General features: G+C 37.1%; 5 protein-coding genes across 5 annotated transcripts; 2 read left to right on the plus strand and 3 right to left on the minus strand.

Moving 5' to 3' along the window:
* Nucleotides 1-69: 69 nt before the first annotated feature.
* On the minus strand, nucleotides 70-3,183 carry LOC106361558. Its single transcript, XM_013801318.3, has 5 exons — nucleotides 3,017-3,183; nucleotides 2,371-2,559; nucleotides 2,097-2,261; nucleotides 647-1,861; nucleotides 70-562 (listed from the first exon to the last, which is right to left on the minus strand). Exons 1-5 carry the CDS (start codon nucleotides 3,054-3,056, stop codon nucleotides 231-233), a joined length of 1,941 nt encoding a protein of 646 aa, XP_013656772.2. The 5' UTR covers nucleotides 3,057-3,183; the 3' UTR covers nucleotides 70-230.
* A 925-nt stretch (nucleotides 3,184-4,108) lies between these two features.
* LOC106361559 (15-cis-phytoene desaturase, chloroplastic/chromoplastic-like) lies at nucleotides 4,109-7,421 on the minus strand (the record flags this gene model as incomplete). Its single annotated transcript, NM_001316208.1, is given in 12 exon segments — nucleotides 4,109-4,346; nucleotides 4,470-4,632; nucleotides 4,718-4,951; nucleotides 5,059-5,209; nucleotides 5,290-5,503; nucleotides 5,583-5,702; nucleotides 5,787-5,935; nucleotides 6,061-6,216; nucleotides 6,507-6,564; nucleotides 6,829-6,917; nucleotides 7,015-7,147; nucleotides 7,230-7,421. Coding segments are annotated over 12 exon segments (1,698 nt in total). The 3' UTR covers nucleotides 4,109-4,280.
* A 1,904-nt stretch (nucleotides 7,422-9,325) lies between these two features.
* On the plus strand, nucleotides 9,326-11,401 carry LOC106361560 (E3 ubiquitin-protein ligase RHF1A). Its single transcript, XM_013801325.3, has 8 exons — nucleotides 9,326-9,659; nucleotides 9,811-9,857; nucleotides 9,924-9,986; nucleotides 10,053-10,173; nucleotides 10,255-10,466; nucleotides 10,628-10,708; nucleotides 10,786-11,058; nucleotides 11,160-11,401. The coding sequence occupies exons 1-7, from the start codon at nucleotides 9,492-9,494 to the stop codon at nucleotides 11,048-11,050; spliced, it is 957 nt and encodes a 318-aa protein (XP_013656779.2). The 5' UTR covers nucleotides 9,326-9,491; the 3' UTR covers nucleotides 11,051-11,058; nucleotides 11,160-11,401.
* A 185-nt stretch (nucleotides 11,402-11,586) lies between these two features.
* On the plus strand, nucleotides 11,587-13,042 carry LOC106359999 (putative zinc finger A20 and AN1 domain-containing stress-associated protein 8). The gene has a single exon (XM_013799608.3). It carries the CDS (start codon nucleotides 12,065-12,067, stop codon nucleotides 12,452-12,454), a length of 390 nt encoding a protein of 129 aa, XP_013655062.2. The 5' UTR covers nucleotides 11,587-12,064; the 3' UTR covers nucleotides 12,455-13,042.
* A 286-nt stretch (nucleotides 13,043-13,328) lies between these two features.
* Nucleotides 13,329-15,619, minus strand: LOC106361561 (DUF21 domain-containing protein At4g14230). The gene is made up of 8 exons (XM_013801326.3): nucleotides 15,259-15,619; nucleotides 15,103-15,179; nucleotides 14,950-15,033; nucleotides 14,540-14,877; nucleotides 14,383-14,470; nucleotides 14,229-14,302; nucleotides 13,702-14,146; nucleotides 13,329-13,599 (listed from the first exon to the last, which is right to left on the minus strand). The coding sequence occupies exons 1-8, from the start codon at nucleotides 15,500-15,502 to the stop codon at nucleotides 13,534-13,536; spliced, it is 1,416 nt and encodes a 471-aa protein (XP_013656780.2). The 5' UTR covers nucleotides 15,503-15,619; the 3' UTR covers nucleotides 13,329-13,533.
* Nucleotides 15,620-15,744: the final 125 nt, after the last annotated feature.

Below are 15,744 nucleotides of genomic sequence, written 5' to 3' on the forward strand. Positions count from 1 at the left end.
AATTAAAACTAGCAAACTCTTTTGATCAAAAAGGAAAAAAAAAAAGAAAACTAGCAAACTCTAATGAAAAACGCAAAAAAAAAATTGTCATATGATAAAAGGTGAAATTCATAAGTGGTCTGCATATAACAAAGGCTCCTCCTCATACAAGAACCAAACAACTAAGAGCTTGTAGATAAGTCCTTGGAATCATTCATCATCCTACTAGAATTATACAACAGAGAGAGATTTTACTTAGCAGAGGAACAGCAAACAAATGGAACCCAAAAGGGTCTTCCTTTCACTTTCCTCTCCACTGGATACTTTGCTGGTGAGTTCCACTCCTCACTCACTTCTCTTCTCTCTGGCCACCCACCTTCGTCTTCAGGGGATGTCCCTTGCTCTAGTATCGAACTCACTCTCGGTATGTTAGTTGTTGACTCTGCCCTTGGTGATCTTGCTTCGTTCAAAAGGTTCTTCAGCGGGACGTGCTGCTCCTTTCCTGTGCTCCAGCTTGTTGTGATCTCTTGGTTCTTCGACGGACCAACATCAAGTGATGATGATTGAGATTCGTCACTATGTCCTGTTCCAATAAAAAAACTCGACTTAATGGTGCATAATAATAACATTCCCTTTTCAATGAGTGAAGGTGAAGTAGTAGTAGCACCTGAAACGGCATTAGATGTAGTGACTATCGGACTCAAAACCAGAGATCTAATGTGTGCTTCTGACAGATTCTGCAACCTCCCGTAATCTCTATGGTCATTTGATTCGATTTTCACAGGGACTTCAGCATAAACGTTGTCTGCTTTGTCGTTACCATCAATCTCATTTGCTTGAATAACCCCTAAGCCACCAACAACTCTATTGGATTCTGTCCTTCCGCTTTCCACCAACTTCTGATTAGTTTTAGTGCAATCTTCTTCATCAGTACTTTCACAGGCTTCAGCATTGGTTTGGAGGATGGAGTCTTTAGATGTTTCTGTTGAACTTTTATCCTGAACGCTTGGTGGTTCATCTACCTCCGATACAACAGACACCGGAGAAACATAGTGTTCAACAGCACAAGAGGATTGAGAACTGAGCTCGCTAATTGTGCTCTTCTCCTCAGCTACAACATTTGCTTGAGTAAGTTCACTCTCAGGAGAAATGAGATCTAAATGGCTCACATCAGCATTCGAGTCAGCAACAACAGGATCTACCGCAGTTCTCACGGTTTCTGATTCAACAGTTTCTTGGGAAGCACCAACACCAAACGATGATTCAACAGTTTCTTCAGGGTCAATCTTAGGCATTACTATGTTCTCTGCGCTGGGGGATTGGCCCTGAGGTCCAGTTTTGTCTGGTGAAGGAACTTCGCTGACAATACTTAAGTCTTCCAAGGGAAGCTCGTCTTCAAGGGCTTTGGTTCCATGGAAAGAGACATGAGCATTTTCTGCAAAAGGTATGGCATCAAGAGCAGATAGACTGGTGTTGTTGATAACTTGGTCTGCAACCGGATTCTTATCCCTCATTGCTGTATAGTCAGCTTCACCAGGACCAGGAGGATTCATATTCATTTCTTCAACAGCAAATGCAAATTCATTGGGACCCTCCAAGTCCGAGTAAATCACTTCATCGTTCCATGAAGTATCCACTCTCTTTCCTAACGCAGATGCTGCTAACATAGATTCAGATTCATCCGCTACGTTTCCTTTGCATTCTGTCTCTAATCCACCATTTGATATGGTACTACGACCATGAATGTCCTGAGATGAACATTCTCCACCTGTATCCGCTGCTTCAGCTGAACTTGGGAAATTCTCAAGGACTTGGACGGGTAGAAGAACATCCAAACTCTCTTTAACCACTTCAGAGCTTTTGTTGCACTCCTGAGTTTTACCTGAGACGTTCCATATCAATCAGCTATATAACGTCAAAATAAAACAGGCAACTACTCACACAGGTTTGATATCTCGTAAGGAAAAAAAAAAATCAACCAAGACTTAATATAATAGAAAATAGAGCCACCAAACACATTAAAATATCACAAAATGAATACCATGTTTCACCAAATAGCAGCATCAAAGGTAACATTATATCTATGAATTGTTTTATCAAAAGAATGTAAAACTCACCAAGATCCGTAGCACTCTTTGCCATACCATTTGCTGGTGTCTCCTCCTCCTCCTTTTCCTTGACAGAATCAGACACAACGCTGCTAGAAAATTCACAAACAGCATCTGCAAACACATCTTCTTCACTTATTCTATCACCAATTCTCTCATCCACAACTCTTGGACCTGACCCCGACATCAAACACACATTTAGCATCAAGGAACAAACAACAATGACACAGGTTAAACAATGTTCTTTCTACTTTTTACCACCATAATTCACAAATGTTCTTACTTGGGATTTTTGGCTCATCATCCAAACATTGTCCTTTCTGCAAATCAAGATTCTGGTGGTCGGAACCAAGGATCTCAAATCCTTTGATGGTTCCACATATTTTCTTGTGGGCACGCCGGTTTTTAGCACTAGGATGTGGATTTGGGTAATTCCAACCACATTTACTGCAGACATGGCTCTTACCTCCTCCTGTACAAAAAAATAAATAAATAGATTTCACAAAGATCTTCTTCTTCAGTGTCTATATACTTCAAAATTGATATATTCTGATTAAAAAAACTTAAGAAAAAAAATCAGAAAGTAAACTCATTAAACAAATAGAGAATACAGGACAAAAAGGAAGAAGCCATTATTGCAAAAGCCAAAATTTGCTAGAAAGCTACAAAAATCATATAGAAAGAGAAAAACAATTTATTTTTATGCACATTGATTAAAAAAAAGACATGAACAGGCTGATAATATTAACAAACAGTAAGAAAAAAGAGGGAAATCAAAAACGATATGATAAACTGAGAAGCAGAAATTACTAAGAGACAACAAGGTAAGAGAGAGAAAATCAACTAAGAATGATACGACATTGAAAGATCCAAAAATTGAGACTTCAGAAAGAAAACCCTAAACACATTGGTAATGATTAAGAAGAAACCTGGAGAGTGTTGTGTAATGTTGTGTTCCTGAGAATCCATGTGTGTGTGTGTGTGTTTTTTCTGTTGCTCTAGGTTTAAAGAGAAGGAGAGGAGTTACAAAGAAAGAATGTTTTGGAGTTAAAAAAGTTACAAAAGCAAATGTCTTTGTTGGAAAACGAAGAAGCGAAGCAAAAGCCCACTCAGATAAGTTAACCAAACGCCCGATCGGTGAGTGGGGCCCATTATTTCGTATAATTGTACGGAGATATTTTTTGTATGAAGTATTTCATTGGCTCATTGCTAATTCTCACTTGATCATTATCATTCTTGGTGACGTTTGTTAGTTACCAACTGATCGTTAGCTTCTCCACTTAACAAAACCCAAAATTAAATTATTTTTACTCAACAAATAATAATGAGTTTTTGGTTCAGATCCAGCTACTGGATTCATTCCGTAGTTCCCATAACTTATTGTACTTTTGTCACATGAATGTCTTCATTACCCAAAGCCAAAAGCAATTCAGGTTCGCTTCTCACGTGACTTTCAAGAGACTTTATAGACCCTACCAGCCTAGTCCAAAGGAGAAAATATATTGTGGTTATAACATTTCATTTCTTTATTTGATTTTCTTCTCACTCTTTAGAATAAAAAATTAATTTTGTTTTGCCAGGGATCAATCAAACATCCACCATGCATTTTGTACCGAGACAATAAAAACAAAAAAAACGGTACAGAAGAAAATAAATATAAGCAATAACTTTGATTACAAAAGATCCACAATAATTACTTTTCAAGATTATAAAAGCGACAGAAAAGGAGAGATGTCAAATCTATAAGATTCATTTACTGCAGAGACTAGCGTCAATTTTGGCTTTGCTGAAATGAAATTATTCTATACAAAATAGAAGTTAAAAAATGCTTACAACCAATCATCTAATTTGATGATGGTCACACTTGATAACTGCTGGCTAATTTAGTCAAGGCCATACAAAGCTACAAACTATATTATAAATATACAAAGTGTTTTCACATAATGTTTTATATACATACAATTTCTTGGATGTTCTAAAAAAAAGTTAATTGCAATCTAGCCAGTGAAATGCAAAATGATTATTTGAAATGAATTCATTATTTATTTAGAATATTGATATATAGTACACATATAAATCAAGTGCATTCCATATTTTCCTGGCAATACATTGTTCCCTTTTTGCCAAATCTGTAACTTTGTATTGAAATGAGGTTTGTACACAAAAGTTACAAAATATTTTAAGCTTCCTTTCTTATGTTGATAGAGTCGTCTCCGACAACTTTTGCGGTCCAGAGGAAGCAGCCAATAGCTCGTAATCCTGAAGAATCAGTTCAGTTAACCAAACTTGAAAAATTGGGGGACTAAGCAATAAACCGGATCATTTACCAGAAAAAGAGTCACTGGTTAACAACAAACTGATCTACTATGTGTTTTGACTGACCTGTAGAATAGACTGAGAGCAGAATTTGCCAGAGAGAACGGCGCCTTCCATGGAAGCTAAGTACTTCTGTTTAGTATAATCCCCAGCTAAGTAGAATCCTTTAATAGGAGATCTTTGTAGTGGCCGACATGGTTCACAGTCTGGGATCGTCTTGTACACAGACCTGATAGAGATATAGATATTGTATCCATCATCATTTTAATGGGAGACATTTGGGGTTTAGTATAATAACTTTTCTTCTAACTAACCTTGGAGTTTTGACGACATGGTACTTGAGAATTTTAGCCTTGCTTTGGTCAGCAGCGATTTCGTCAGGGAAGAGTCTCTCGAGCTCTTTCATCGTCGCATCAATGATGTCAGAGTCGCTCCTTGATATCCATTCCTCCGCAGGTGCAAATACTAGCTCCAACATTGACCGGTTAGGATCGTAATATTCCTTACACGTTAACGACATGTCAGCATACACACTCAGAAGGTTACTTCTGCAACACAAAGACAACAAGATTTGTTGAATACTAGTTTTAAAGTCAAAAGTATTAACGGAGGATAATATGAACATACATGCCTTTAAAATTCCCACGAAACTCACCTGCTAAATAGTAAATGATCATATGTGTTCTTCAGTTTCTTATCAAACCATATATGAACGTTAATAACTGGCACACCAACTAGCTTCTCCAATCTCTTGAAGTATGGTATCTCTTTCCAAGAGTCCGGCAAAAGAAGCTTCAGGATATCCACTACAAGAGTAAAACAGCATATGAAGTAGGATCCCTTAAATGGAATGTAAATCCAAAAAAGACAGCACAAGAAATGAAACCTGGAGTGGCAAAGACATAAGCGTCTCCTTGGATAGTGGTTCCATCAGTGAGTAAGAAATTCTTAACAGTACCATCATCCTCGAGCTCAATCTTCCTTATCCTTGAGTTAAGACGTACTTCACCACCTAGAGATCGAATATGTTCCACTATTGGCATACAAAGCCTCTCCGGTGGATTACCATCTAAGAACGCCATCTTCGATCCATGTTTCTCCTGTCAAAATCGCAGTTTCTATAATTAAGAGAAGAGTAATAGAGAGAGAGAGGAAAAAGGAAGAGTTTGCCAAAAAAACCTGAAGAAACCGATTCAAAGCTATCAAAATGCATTGCATTGAAAGTTCGTCCGGGTTTATAAAGTTTAGGGCCTTTGACATGGCGATAAACACCTCATCTGTCACCCGATCAGGTACTCCCTGTAAAGAATACATAGAAACCAAAGTGAACACTTGAGCACACGGGAAGGAAGCAACAAAGAACCTCTACAAGAGGGAACTTGCCTGCTTTCGCATCCATTGTTCAACTGATAAACCATCTTGAGCCTCAACATAAGCCTGACCTCCTACCATAGCCGGAAGAAGTCCAATAGCAAACTTTATTTTCTCTGGCCATGTCAGCATCTCGTTGTTCCTCAATATAGCCCATATTCCTACAAAGGTAAAAGTATCCGCATTAACAACTTAAACCAACATGTGTTGTCCTAACATATGATATAGTTTGAAAGGTTCAAACAACTTGAAGATAAAAATATGCTAATAAGTTCTATCGTCTCACCGTTTAAGGGTGCTGGTAGGACATCTGGGAAATCAAATCTACTAAATTCTCCAGGTTTACTTGGCATGGCGAAAATCATGGAATGTTCCTTCCACTGCAACCGATCATTGATCCCAAGTTCTCCAAACAAGTTTTGCACATTTGGATAAGCACCAACTTTCAGCAAGTATATGAAAAGAATCAAGGAAAAAAAGTTAGGAAAATAATTAATTAACAGGAAAGATAAATAGACTTTGTTGACCATTAGTTAATCATAAGCTTTGAGTGTTACATCTTTCTTAAAGTTAATAATGAAAGGGATCTTCTTGCTGATCTCAATGAGCACAGTTGAAAAGGTGTGCAAGATTATAAAGGTTCAAGAATCCTTGAGACTATCAAATTGAAAGTGAGAAAATACATACATACATTGGAGGAGCAAGGGAGAGATTATGAATTTTTGAACTTACAAAATATATGTAAACCGGTTTCATACCAATCTCCATCTTCATCCTTCCATGCAGCTATCTGGAGGAACACATACTTCACATAGTTAATAGATGATCTTTAATAATTATAATCTCACCCGAGAGCCAGAAAACACAACAACAATGTAACACGTTATATAATCATAAAAAAGGACAAATACATGTACGCAAATTTTGTACCTAAGATCTGTAACACTCTATACATTAGTTATATTGTAGTATAGTCTCATAAATTCAAATTGGTGCAGGGACTTTGGAAACTAGCAATGTCTTAATAAGAATGATGAATGTAAACAAGTTTTACCTTTCCACCAAGAACATCTCTCGCTTCAAGCAACAGAGGTTTATGTCCTGCATCAGCCAGGTACTTTGCTGTTGACAATCCAGCCAATCCTGCAATTTATTTCGAGAGGCAAAAGAGCTTCACCACATCAGAATCCGAAGGGGAGCAGGAAGAGGAAGCTAATAAGTTTAAACACATTCATCATACCAGCACCAGCGATGACAACTTTTAAAGGCTTCGCAGGACGAGGAGCACTACGGAAAGATGCAGACAAACTTGCAGCTTCCAAGAAGTTGACAGTGTTCTCTAGCTCTGGCCTTGGTATATCCACACAAACTACCTAACAACACAGTTCAAAATTGGGCTCTTTTGATCACCAATAATACTTTGATCAGATTTTTTTTAATGAAACAGACAGAGACCTGCAAAGGACCAGCACTCCTCCTCCTCCTTGTTCTTGTCTTAAAAGAAGTTGAAATTTTGAAGCTGCGGTGTCCCATTAAATCACAACCTCCAGATGAAATTGCCTTCAAAAATCCATTTTGATAAGGCAAATTCGCCGCGGAAACATTCCCAAACACAACCATTGTTTTAACCTAACTGCTTCAAGGAATCTGAAAAATCCATAAAGAAGAGACTTTACAAATTAAAGGGGAAAAAAAAAAGGCATAGCAGCAGTAAAGACAAAAGCTTTGTGTCGGAAACACATAACTGAGAACAAGAATCGAACTTGATTTTAAAAGGGTTACAACTTACAAGTCTCAAGTTACCTCACCCAGTTCTGAGAGAAAAAGCAGGAGAAGAGAGGAAGCTAGTGGAAGTAGCCAATCCCAAAATGGAGGCCTCGAGTACCCATATGGTCTTGGTTGGTATAGACCACGTTCTTTGGTTTCGAAAGATATAGATTACCACCACATTTGAACAACAAAAAAGATTACCACCACATAAATTAATTAAAAAATATATTCTCATATAGAGTTTTAAAACATATTAAAAATGTTAAATTTATTATAAATACAACATTTTTGTGATTAATTATTTTCATAAATTTTAGTTAATTAAATTTTAATAAAATAATTATTTTTTTGAAATATAAAATAATTAAAATTGAAAATATATTGAAAATCTATATGATAAAATTTAAAACATTTTTTTTAGATAAACTAGACTATTTTGAGAGTCTATAATCATTAGTGTTGGTAGGAAATTTGTCTCTCTTACCCTATTCTTTTCCTTTTTTTTCCTTGTAATCTATTCAAATTTATGATAAAATAATCATTTTAGATTGTCAATTCTCAAAAGTATGATGTTTTCTTTCGAATTCTATCAAAATTATGTCATATTTTTCTAGTTAGCTGCACTCTATTTTTATAAATATTTTATTTTATTTTTTATTTTGTTTGATCTCGTCATTTTAGCACTGAAAAACAGATTAATTCATATTAGTTGTACAATTATGTGTAAATTATAAATAAAATTGATCATATATATACATATTTATTTTATTGATATTTAAAACGCTAGTTTTAATACTTTTTTTAAGTTAAAAGTTGTTTTGATTTCTTTCATCAATTTAAATAAAATATAACTCTATGTTTTATTGAATCATATTGGTTTGACGGATCGATTTTCAGTTTCTTATGAAATCTGAAATGGAGCCAAACTAAATTTAATTCCAAATCGGGTATAAATCTAAAAACCGACATAAACCAAAACTAGAGTTAAACTCGATTTTTTATGTTATTTTTGAATAATATGTGATTTATAAATTATATTTTTTAGATATGTAGTTAGTATTTCAAATATTCATGGATATCCATTCAGTTTTCGGTTTAGTTTGATTTTTTGGGTTTAGAAAAAAAATAGAATCATTTTAGTTTTTGTAAGTTTCTATAACTTCTGGACTAATGGGTCATCCACGCCTGCTATCTCGGTCCATGGAATCCATCCCGTCTGACGGGCGGTGCGTTAATTTTTCAAAGGCTAAAAATCATTGTTTACTAGTCTTGCAAATCACCAACCGACCTTTTCCTGTGTTTTTAGCCTCACTCGCACGGTATTCTGAATCACTTTCCGATAGATCACTCATCCTTTCGATGTTCTAATCCGAGCACGCTTAACCATGGAGTTCTAAACGGATTTGTGATGAAAAAGATAAATCAACTTTGATGATATATATAACCAAATTAATCATTTTAAACCTTACCATATATCACAACTTGGGATGTTACAGTTTAATTCTGGTTTCTGCTTCAGTTTTTTAGTTTGGTGCCAGTTCTGTTAGATAATATGCCAATGCCTAGCTTGAACTTGAAGTGTAAACTTTTGCTAAAATTTCTGTATTTTAACTTTACAGAACTGGGACCATATCTGTGATGGAGAAGTAGGTAAAGAATCTAATAAATAATGAGAGTAAAGTAGGCCTAGAGTAAAGGTAAAGAGCAAGCAAAGGCCCAACCAATAAGTGTAACCAAAAAAATAAAATAAAAAAAGAGAGAGAGAAAGAAACCGTCGGAATCGAACTTTGCTCCACGGCCTTGCAATTTCCCTTTTTTTTTGACTTTTTCCGCATTATTCTTTGCTTTGACTTCTCAGTCTTCTTTTTATGTGATCACCTCCTCACCTCCTCTTGATCTCAATCTCAATCCACAGCTTCTCCATCTTCATCTTCATCATCATCCACAATGTCTAGTTTCAGTTATGCTTCTGCTTTCAACTTATCCGAAAAGTCTCCTCCTTTCAATCCCGCCATTGCTTCTTCTTCTTCTTCCTCCTCTGCCTTCGATGATGATGATACCGACGACGCTTGCAGCATCTGCCTCGAGTCTTTCACTCCCCAGGACCCTGCCACTGTAAGATTCTCTCTTTTCTCTTCATGGGTTTTACGATTACCTTCTCCCTGATGCTTAAATCTAGATCCTTTGATTTATTCTCGAACCATTCATCGTTGAAAGGGATGATTTTTGAAAATGCCAATGTTTGTTACTTTATGGGTTTTGTCAGGTTACAAGTTGCAAGCATGAGTATCACCTTCAGTGCATCATTGAATGGTATTATGTTGTTTTAGAATTGAATCTTGTTCGTCTATTGGTGACTTGATTCGTGATTTAGCACAGGTCTCAGAGAAGCAAAGAGTGTCCTATTTGCTGGCAATTCTTTGTCCTCAAAGATCCTCTCAGGTATACTCATGATCCTTTCTTGTTTCATGTACTATTTGGTTTTGATGTACTTTTTTTTTCTTGTAGCCAAGAGCTTTTGGCTGCTGTGGATAAGGAAAGGCTGATGAAAACCACCAACATGAGATCTCCATCCTCTCCTAGAAGTTCCATTCCTCACTCCAATGAGGAGGACTTTCACTCAGAGGAGGTTCGTTTAGTAATTATTATTCATTGTGCATTGGTAGTTGCAATGAGGAGTACTGGATAATGATGTGTTTTTTTTTTCCAGGAGGAGAGCAGCTTTGATGAACAGTTCCTTAGGCATCTCACTGAAGCTGCCCATAGACGTTGTTTGCTTCGTACTAGGGAGGCTCCAATACCCTCCAATGATCCCACTCCTACTGATATGCCCAATCTTGGTCATACCTCTGTTGTTATCTCCCATGTTCAACATCAGAATGCTAACCCCCCGTCTCCTGCTGATACCAGCAATGGATCCAGGTATATTGACACTACACAATATCTTGTAAAAATTGAAGCTTTTCACTTAGTTACTGCTGGTTGTAGTGAATTTGCATGGCGATATCTGTTCTTGGAGAATGCTTAACTGACCTAAAACCCTATTTAACACATCTTTCATCTTCTCTTGTATCTGTAATCAGAATCTCCCCTGGACCTTCTCCATCTGAAGCATCGTCTCTTCCAGAAGCCATTAAATCCAAACTTGCTGCTGCTTCCGCAAGGTATGCCCACAAACTCAACTCATCATCTTCCTTCATTCACAAGTCAAACTGATGGTATGGAGTCATGCCTCCTCCAGGTACAAAGAATCGATCTCTAAGAGTAAACAAGGTCTCAAAGAGAAGCTACTTGCTCGCAACAACTCAGTGAAAGAACTGAGCAAAGGAGTACAACGTGAGATGAACGCTGGAATAGCTGGGGTTACACGGATGATGGAACGCTTTGATATTGCTTCAAAACGTTTTGGAGGGTCTACAACTTCCGGATTCAACTTCTCATTCAAAGGGAAGCGTGAAGAAGCAGAAGCCACTTCCAACAATGGGAACAAAAACCGAATCCCATAAGCTTACAGGTTTCACACTTTGCATCTTCCCCTGTTTCTTGTTTTTCAAGTTTGTTTTTTTGCTATTGATGGATTTTGCTAATGGGAATCATTCATTGAATTCATCTCAGGGACGAGGATAAGTTAATCTCAGATAAACCTGTAATGCAAGCGATGTATATTCTCATGGAATCAAGGTCTTCGCATCCTGCATTGTTCTGAGCTCTCATGGTCTCTCTTCTCTCTCGTCTCTGTTTTTGCACTAAAATAAGTAAAATCCCTTCTGAGTAATCTTTTTATTGCTCGATTTTCAACTCCTAGTTGGAGTCAAAACTTTGTATTAGTTAATAATTACAAAAAAGGGGTTTTGTTATATGCTTTCACTCAGGATTCGATTAGTCATATTATTGCATATAAAGCCCTTAAAAATAGAAATAAAAGTGACAGCTTTATATTTATGCATAAAATTTTATAATTATTTTCAAACACTGGAGTTTGTAGAAATAAAACCTGAAAAAAAAAACTAATTTTGTTTAGGTCATAAAACACCTGAAATCTAACAGGAGAATGACTGTTTTTTAACTACAGTTTCCAAATTTAAAATATATGATATTTTATAAATCAAGATAACAATGACAGCTGTATAAATTTTTATAGATTTTCATAATTATCTTCAAAATCGAAGTTTGTAATATAAAACCTAAAAACTAAAACAAAAACTAATTTTTTAGGACATAAAACAACATAAACTTGTCAGGAGAATGACTGTTGTTAGCAGCTCTATATATAAAGTTAAGACATACAAACTCGCAGACATAATAAAATTACTGTTTTTTGAAAGATCTACATTAAACTCAAGACATACAAACTCGCAGACATAAAATTAGATAGTGGGAGAGATCCAAGACAAGGAAGAAAGCAAGGACAGACACACCCAAAGATTGCAAACATTAGATTCAACTTAAGATTAGATTGTAAGAGCCAAAGCAAACAATACAGAGAGAGAGTTGCAAACATAAGAGTCGGTAAAGAAAGCATGACAGGAGAGCCTTCTCTATGCATCAACGGATGTGGCTTCTTCAGCACGCCACAGACCAAGAACCTTTGCTCTAAGTGCTACAACAGTTTTTTAAAGGATGAGTCTGCCAGATACTTGGACACTATAAGAGACCACATGACAACAGCAACAGTGGTGGAGAAGTCTGAAGAGGCAGTTGTGGTAAAGAATAAAAAGAGGAGTAGATGCAATGCGTGCAATAGAAAGGTGGGGCTGCTAGGATTTGAATGCAGGTGCGGCCATGTGTTCTGTGGGTCTCACCGTCACCCGGAAGAACATTCTTGTCTATCGGATTATAAATCTGCCGCCATTACCGAGTTAACTATCCAAAACCCTGTCATCAAGCCTGATAAACTGTATAGAATCTAGTCAACCTTTGATAAATGTTTTTTTTTTCTTTTGTCTATAGCTTTTCTTTTGTTTTGTTTTGATTAACAGAGTTTTTATGAATATTGCCTAACATAACATAACATGTTTATAAGTTACCTTAACACTTGCTCTATCCTTAAAATTTAAAATAATGTTTGTAATGTATCTTGTCTTCGTACAGTTCAATTAGATTAGTACATATAACCTTCATGGTGTGCTCAATAATGAATTCTTCATGTGAAGAATGGTATTGGCTTTATATGGTTCACATACTATACCATGGCACCACTCGCAAGTTTGTCGTGAAAGCAAAACGTTGGGAAGAATAGTAACAGCAATATCATAAAACGGTTTGATAGTATCACCGGAGTTTTATATACGTATCTTCCCTGAGTAAACATTTGTTATGAAGTGTGGTGCAGCGGTGGTCGCACTTATAGAGTATTTATTTTCCTTCTAAAGGCAATCACACCAATCTTGTTTACTTGACGTCTCATTCCCATACGGCCATACCCAAGTGTGAGGCAATGTTTGTCATGTACCAACTAGATAATCAGCTCAACCAAGAAAAGAGAAGATATGTTAAGGACCCTTTAGTCGGGATAGAGGGTTTCATTAGCCACGTTTGTTAAAAGTTGTATAAATGTCTGTTACCGTGTCTGTCTTCTCCTTTAGCTAGAAAATAAGATATCATAGATTATAACTCTAGTGATAAGTCTGCTCGTGTTTGAGCTGTAATTCTTCTTTGAGTGGATTGCTAGATAGATATGGCTTTAGAAGGCTTCAAACCAAAACGTGCTACTTTATACACATTACCAAAACTTCATGTAAACATTCGCCTTACTAATGGAACGAAAAGGGAGACGAGAAAGAATGAAAAATAACATACAAATGAATAGATTTGGAAGCTAAAACAAGTTCGAATTGTTTTGTAGACTATATTATTAATACCTACACGTATGTGCTGAATAATTGATCTAAGTTTGAGAACCTTGTTTTATTACACTCACATCTCAATCAAAAAAAAAAAAAAAACAGAACACCTGAAATCATCATCCCTGAAGAGAACCGGTCGTAGTTCAAATCGGTTTATCCTGTCCTGTCTTTGGAGTAGTAGAAGATGCCTTTGGCGTTTTTGGTCCTCCCTGCAAAACACACACAAACCGGTTCAATATCTCAACTCCACAAAGATTTTTTTCACTGAAAAACCCATTTTCTTTGGCGAGAGAGAGAGTGTGTTTACTTACAGTTCCCTTTTGGCCAAGTAACCTCCGGCTTGAAGGAGCTCTCGCTAATGATGAAATCGCCACTGCAGCTACAGTCGCCACCCGGATCCTTTTATGTACGTCAACATATTCATCAGTTTCATCCACAATCTCTTCCTGCAAAAGCTCTTCAAACACATCTTCCAAAGTGATGACTCCGATTACTTCTCCATCCTCTATCTCCTCTGAAGTATGCGAGAATCCACTGTTACTAATCTTGTCAATATCAACAACGACATTGTCCTGGTTTCCTTCTCGCTTTAGTAACAGAGGTGTAGTCAACTTGGAGTCACTAGTGTTTTCTTCTTCAAGCAAAGTTGAAAGAGAACCTTTGCGTTTCACGTTGACCTTCACAACTGCAGCCATGTGACTGCTCCCTTTTTGAAACTCGTTCAGTATATCATACAATGGCATATCGGCCGGAACCCTGGTTAAATCATTTGAACACATACAAATCAGAATCTAGTATGTATAGAGAGGATATCTACAGGGAAAGAAAATGGCAAGACCTTGGAATGTGGCGTATACCAACTGTGCTGACAAGAGTATCTGATTCAGGGCGAACAGTAAGCAGACTCTTCACCTAACAAACAGAAGAACATCTTCATTAGTGTTTGCAAAAGAAGATGATAAACCGAATAAAGGATCTCAAACAACACGTACCAAAAGAAGCCCGACAACATTTTTAGGATTGTCGGAGTAGACAGGAATCCGGCTATGTCCTCGTGTTTGAATCTTATCCATAGCTTCCCTAATCACAAGCAAAAAGTAGTGTAAGATACAAAGGTCAAACATGAGGTAGAGAGTTACCGAAACTCACCAGTCCAACTTTGAATTCATATCCAAGGAAAAGATTGATTCAATAGGAGTCATGGCTTCTCGAGCAGTCTTGGCAGTCAAATCAAGCGCTCCACTAATGATAGTGGTCTCATCATGGGTAAGCTCACCTCCCTTGCCAGCAGCTTCCCCATGAATGGAAACAAGAGCCTTTAACTGAGCCCGTCTAAACAAAGGGTCACCATGTCCCAACACACAGTCCAACATCTTCGCAACGGGGAAAGATATGGGATAGGAGAGAATCATTAAGATGCGTACAAGCCAGACCAAGTTAGCTCCCACTGCTAGTCCATACCTGGAGCATATAGCTTGAGGAATAACCTGAAAACACACAAATCACACAATCATTATAAGCCTCTTGATAAACCTTAAAGCTACAAAAAACTTGGTTACCTCTCCAACAAAGAGAACGAAAGTAACGGAGAGGATGATAGCAACATACTCGTTGAAGATCTTGTCTAAGTATATAGGAAGGCCCTGCAAGTTTAAATCTTTTCACATCAGAACTAAGCACAAAGGTTATGTGCAATCTTTAATGAATCATACCTCCATAGCAAGAGCATTGAACAAGAGAAGTGTCACTAGAAGCTGATGCTGTTTCTGAACAACCGGCAAAATCGCAGCTGAACAAAAAAAAAGATTCAAAGAATCAGAATCAGAATCAATTAAAGAGAGAAGAGAAGAAAAGCGATTCAACAAAACCTGATTGTTTCTTCTCCTTTGGGGAGCCACTGCGTTGGAGGATTTCGAGGTCGACGAGACTGAGAGACATGAGGCCTAAAGTGAGACCGGACATGATTCCGGCGAAGAAGACGAGGAAACAAGAGACGCCGGCGTAGATACTCCACCACAAGGATCCGAAGGGGATCGTCTCGCTTTCTAAGCCGTTTGATTTTCCGACGGCGGTCAGCATCCTCGCCGCCATCATAGCGTTGAAGGGATGCATCTTCGAAGATATTTTTTTCTTCTTCCTTTCACAAAGGCTTTCGAGATATTTTTTCTTGTGTCACGGTTTTGAATTCCTCTGAATGATAAATTTGATTTATTTGCTGTTTCAAACCCCACGATTGTTATTTATTTCTCTAAATAGATTGCTTTTCCTTTTACAACTACAATTTCCAGATATGTAATATACAGGGAATATACTACAATTGTTTTTAAAATAAAATCAAGATATTAACGACAGCT

Source organism: Brassica napus, chromosome A8, assembly GCF_020379485.1.
Source record: "Brassica napus cultivar Da-Ae chromosome A8, Da-Ae, whole genome shotgun sequence".
Lineage (NCBI taxonomy): Eukaryota > Viridiplantae > Streptophyta > Magnoliopsida > Brassicales > Brassicaceae > Brassica > Brassica napus.

Coding starts and splice junctions, on each gene's coding strand:
- LOC106361558 (XM_013801318.3), bottom strand. CDS start 3,056: ATGGATTCTCAGGAACACAACATTACACAACACTCTCCAG. Junction 2,262..2,370: donor TGATGAGCCAAAAATCCCAA/GTAAGAACATTT, acceptor TGTCGGGGTCAG/GTCCAAGAGTTGTGGATGAG. Junction 1,862..2,096: donor AAAGAGTGCTACGGATCTTG/GTGAGTTTTACA, acceptor GGAACGTCTCAG/GTAAAACTCAGGAGTGCAAC.
- LOC106361560 (XM_013801325.3), top strand. CDS start 9,492: ATGTCTAGTTTCAGTTATGCTTCTGCTTTCAACTTATCCGAAAAGTCT. Junction 10,174..10,254: donor AGGACTTTCACTCAGAGGAG/GTTCGTTTAGTA, acceptor TTTTTTTTCCAG/GAGGAGAGCAGCTTTGATGA. Junction 10,709..10,785: donor CTTGCTGCTGCTTCCGCAAG/GTATGCCCACAA, acceptor TGCCTCCTCCAG/GTACAAAGAATCGATCTCTA.
- LOC106359999 (XM_013799608.3), top strand. CDS start 12,065: ATGACAGGAGAGCCTTCTCTATGCATCAACGGATGTGGCTTCTTCAGC.
- LOC106361561 (XM_013801326.3), bottom strand. CDS start 15,502: ATGCATCCCTTCAACGCTATGATGGCGGCGAGGATGCTGACCGCCGTC. Junction 15,180..15,258: donor AAAGGAGAAGAAACAATCAG/GTTTTGTTGAAT, acceptor TTTTTTGTTCAG/CTGCGATTTTGCCGGTTGTT. Junction 14,147..14,228: donor GGTATACGCCACATTCCAAG/GTCTTGCCATTT, acceptor TGATTTAACCAG/GGTTCCGGCCGATATGCCAT.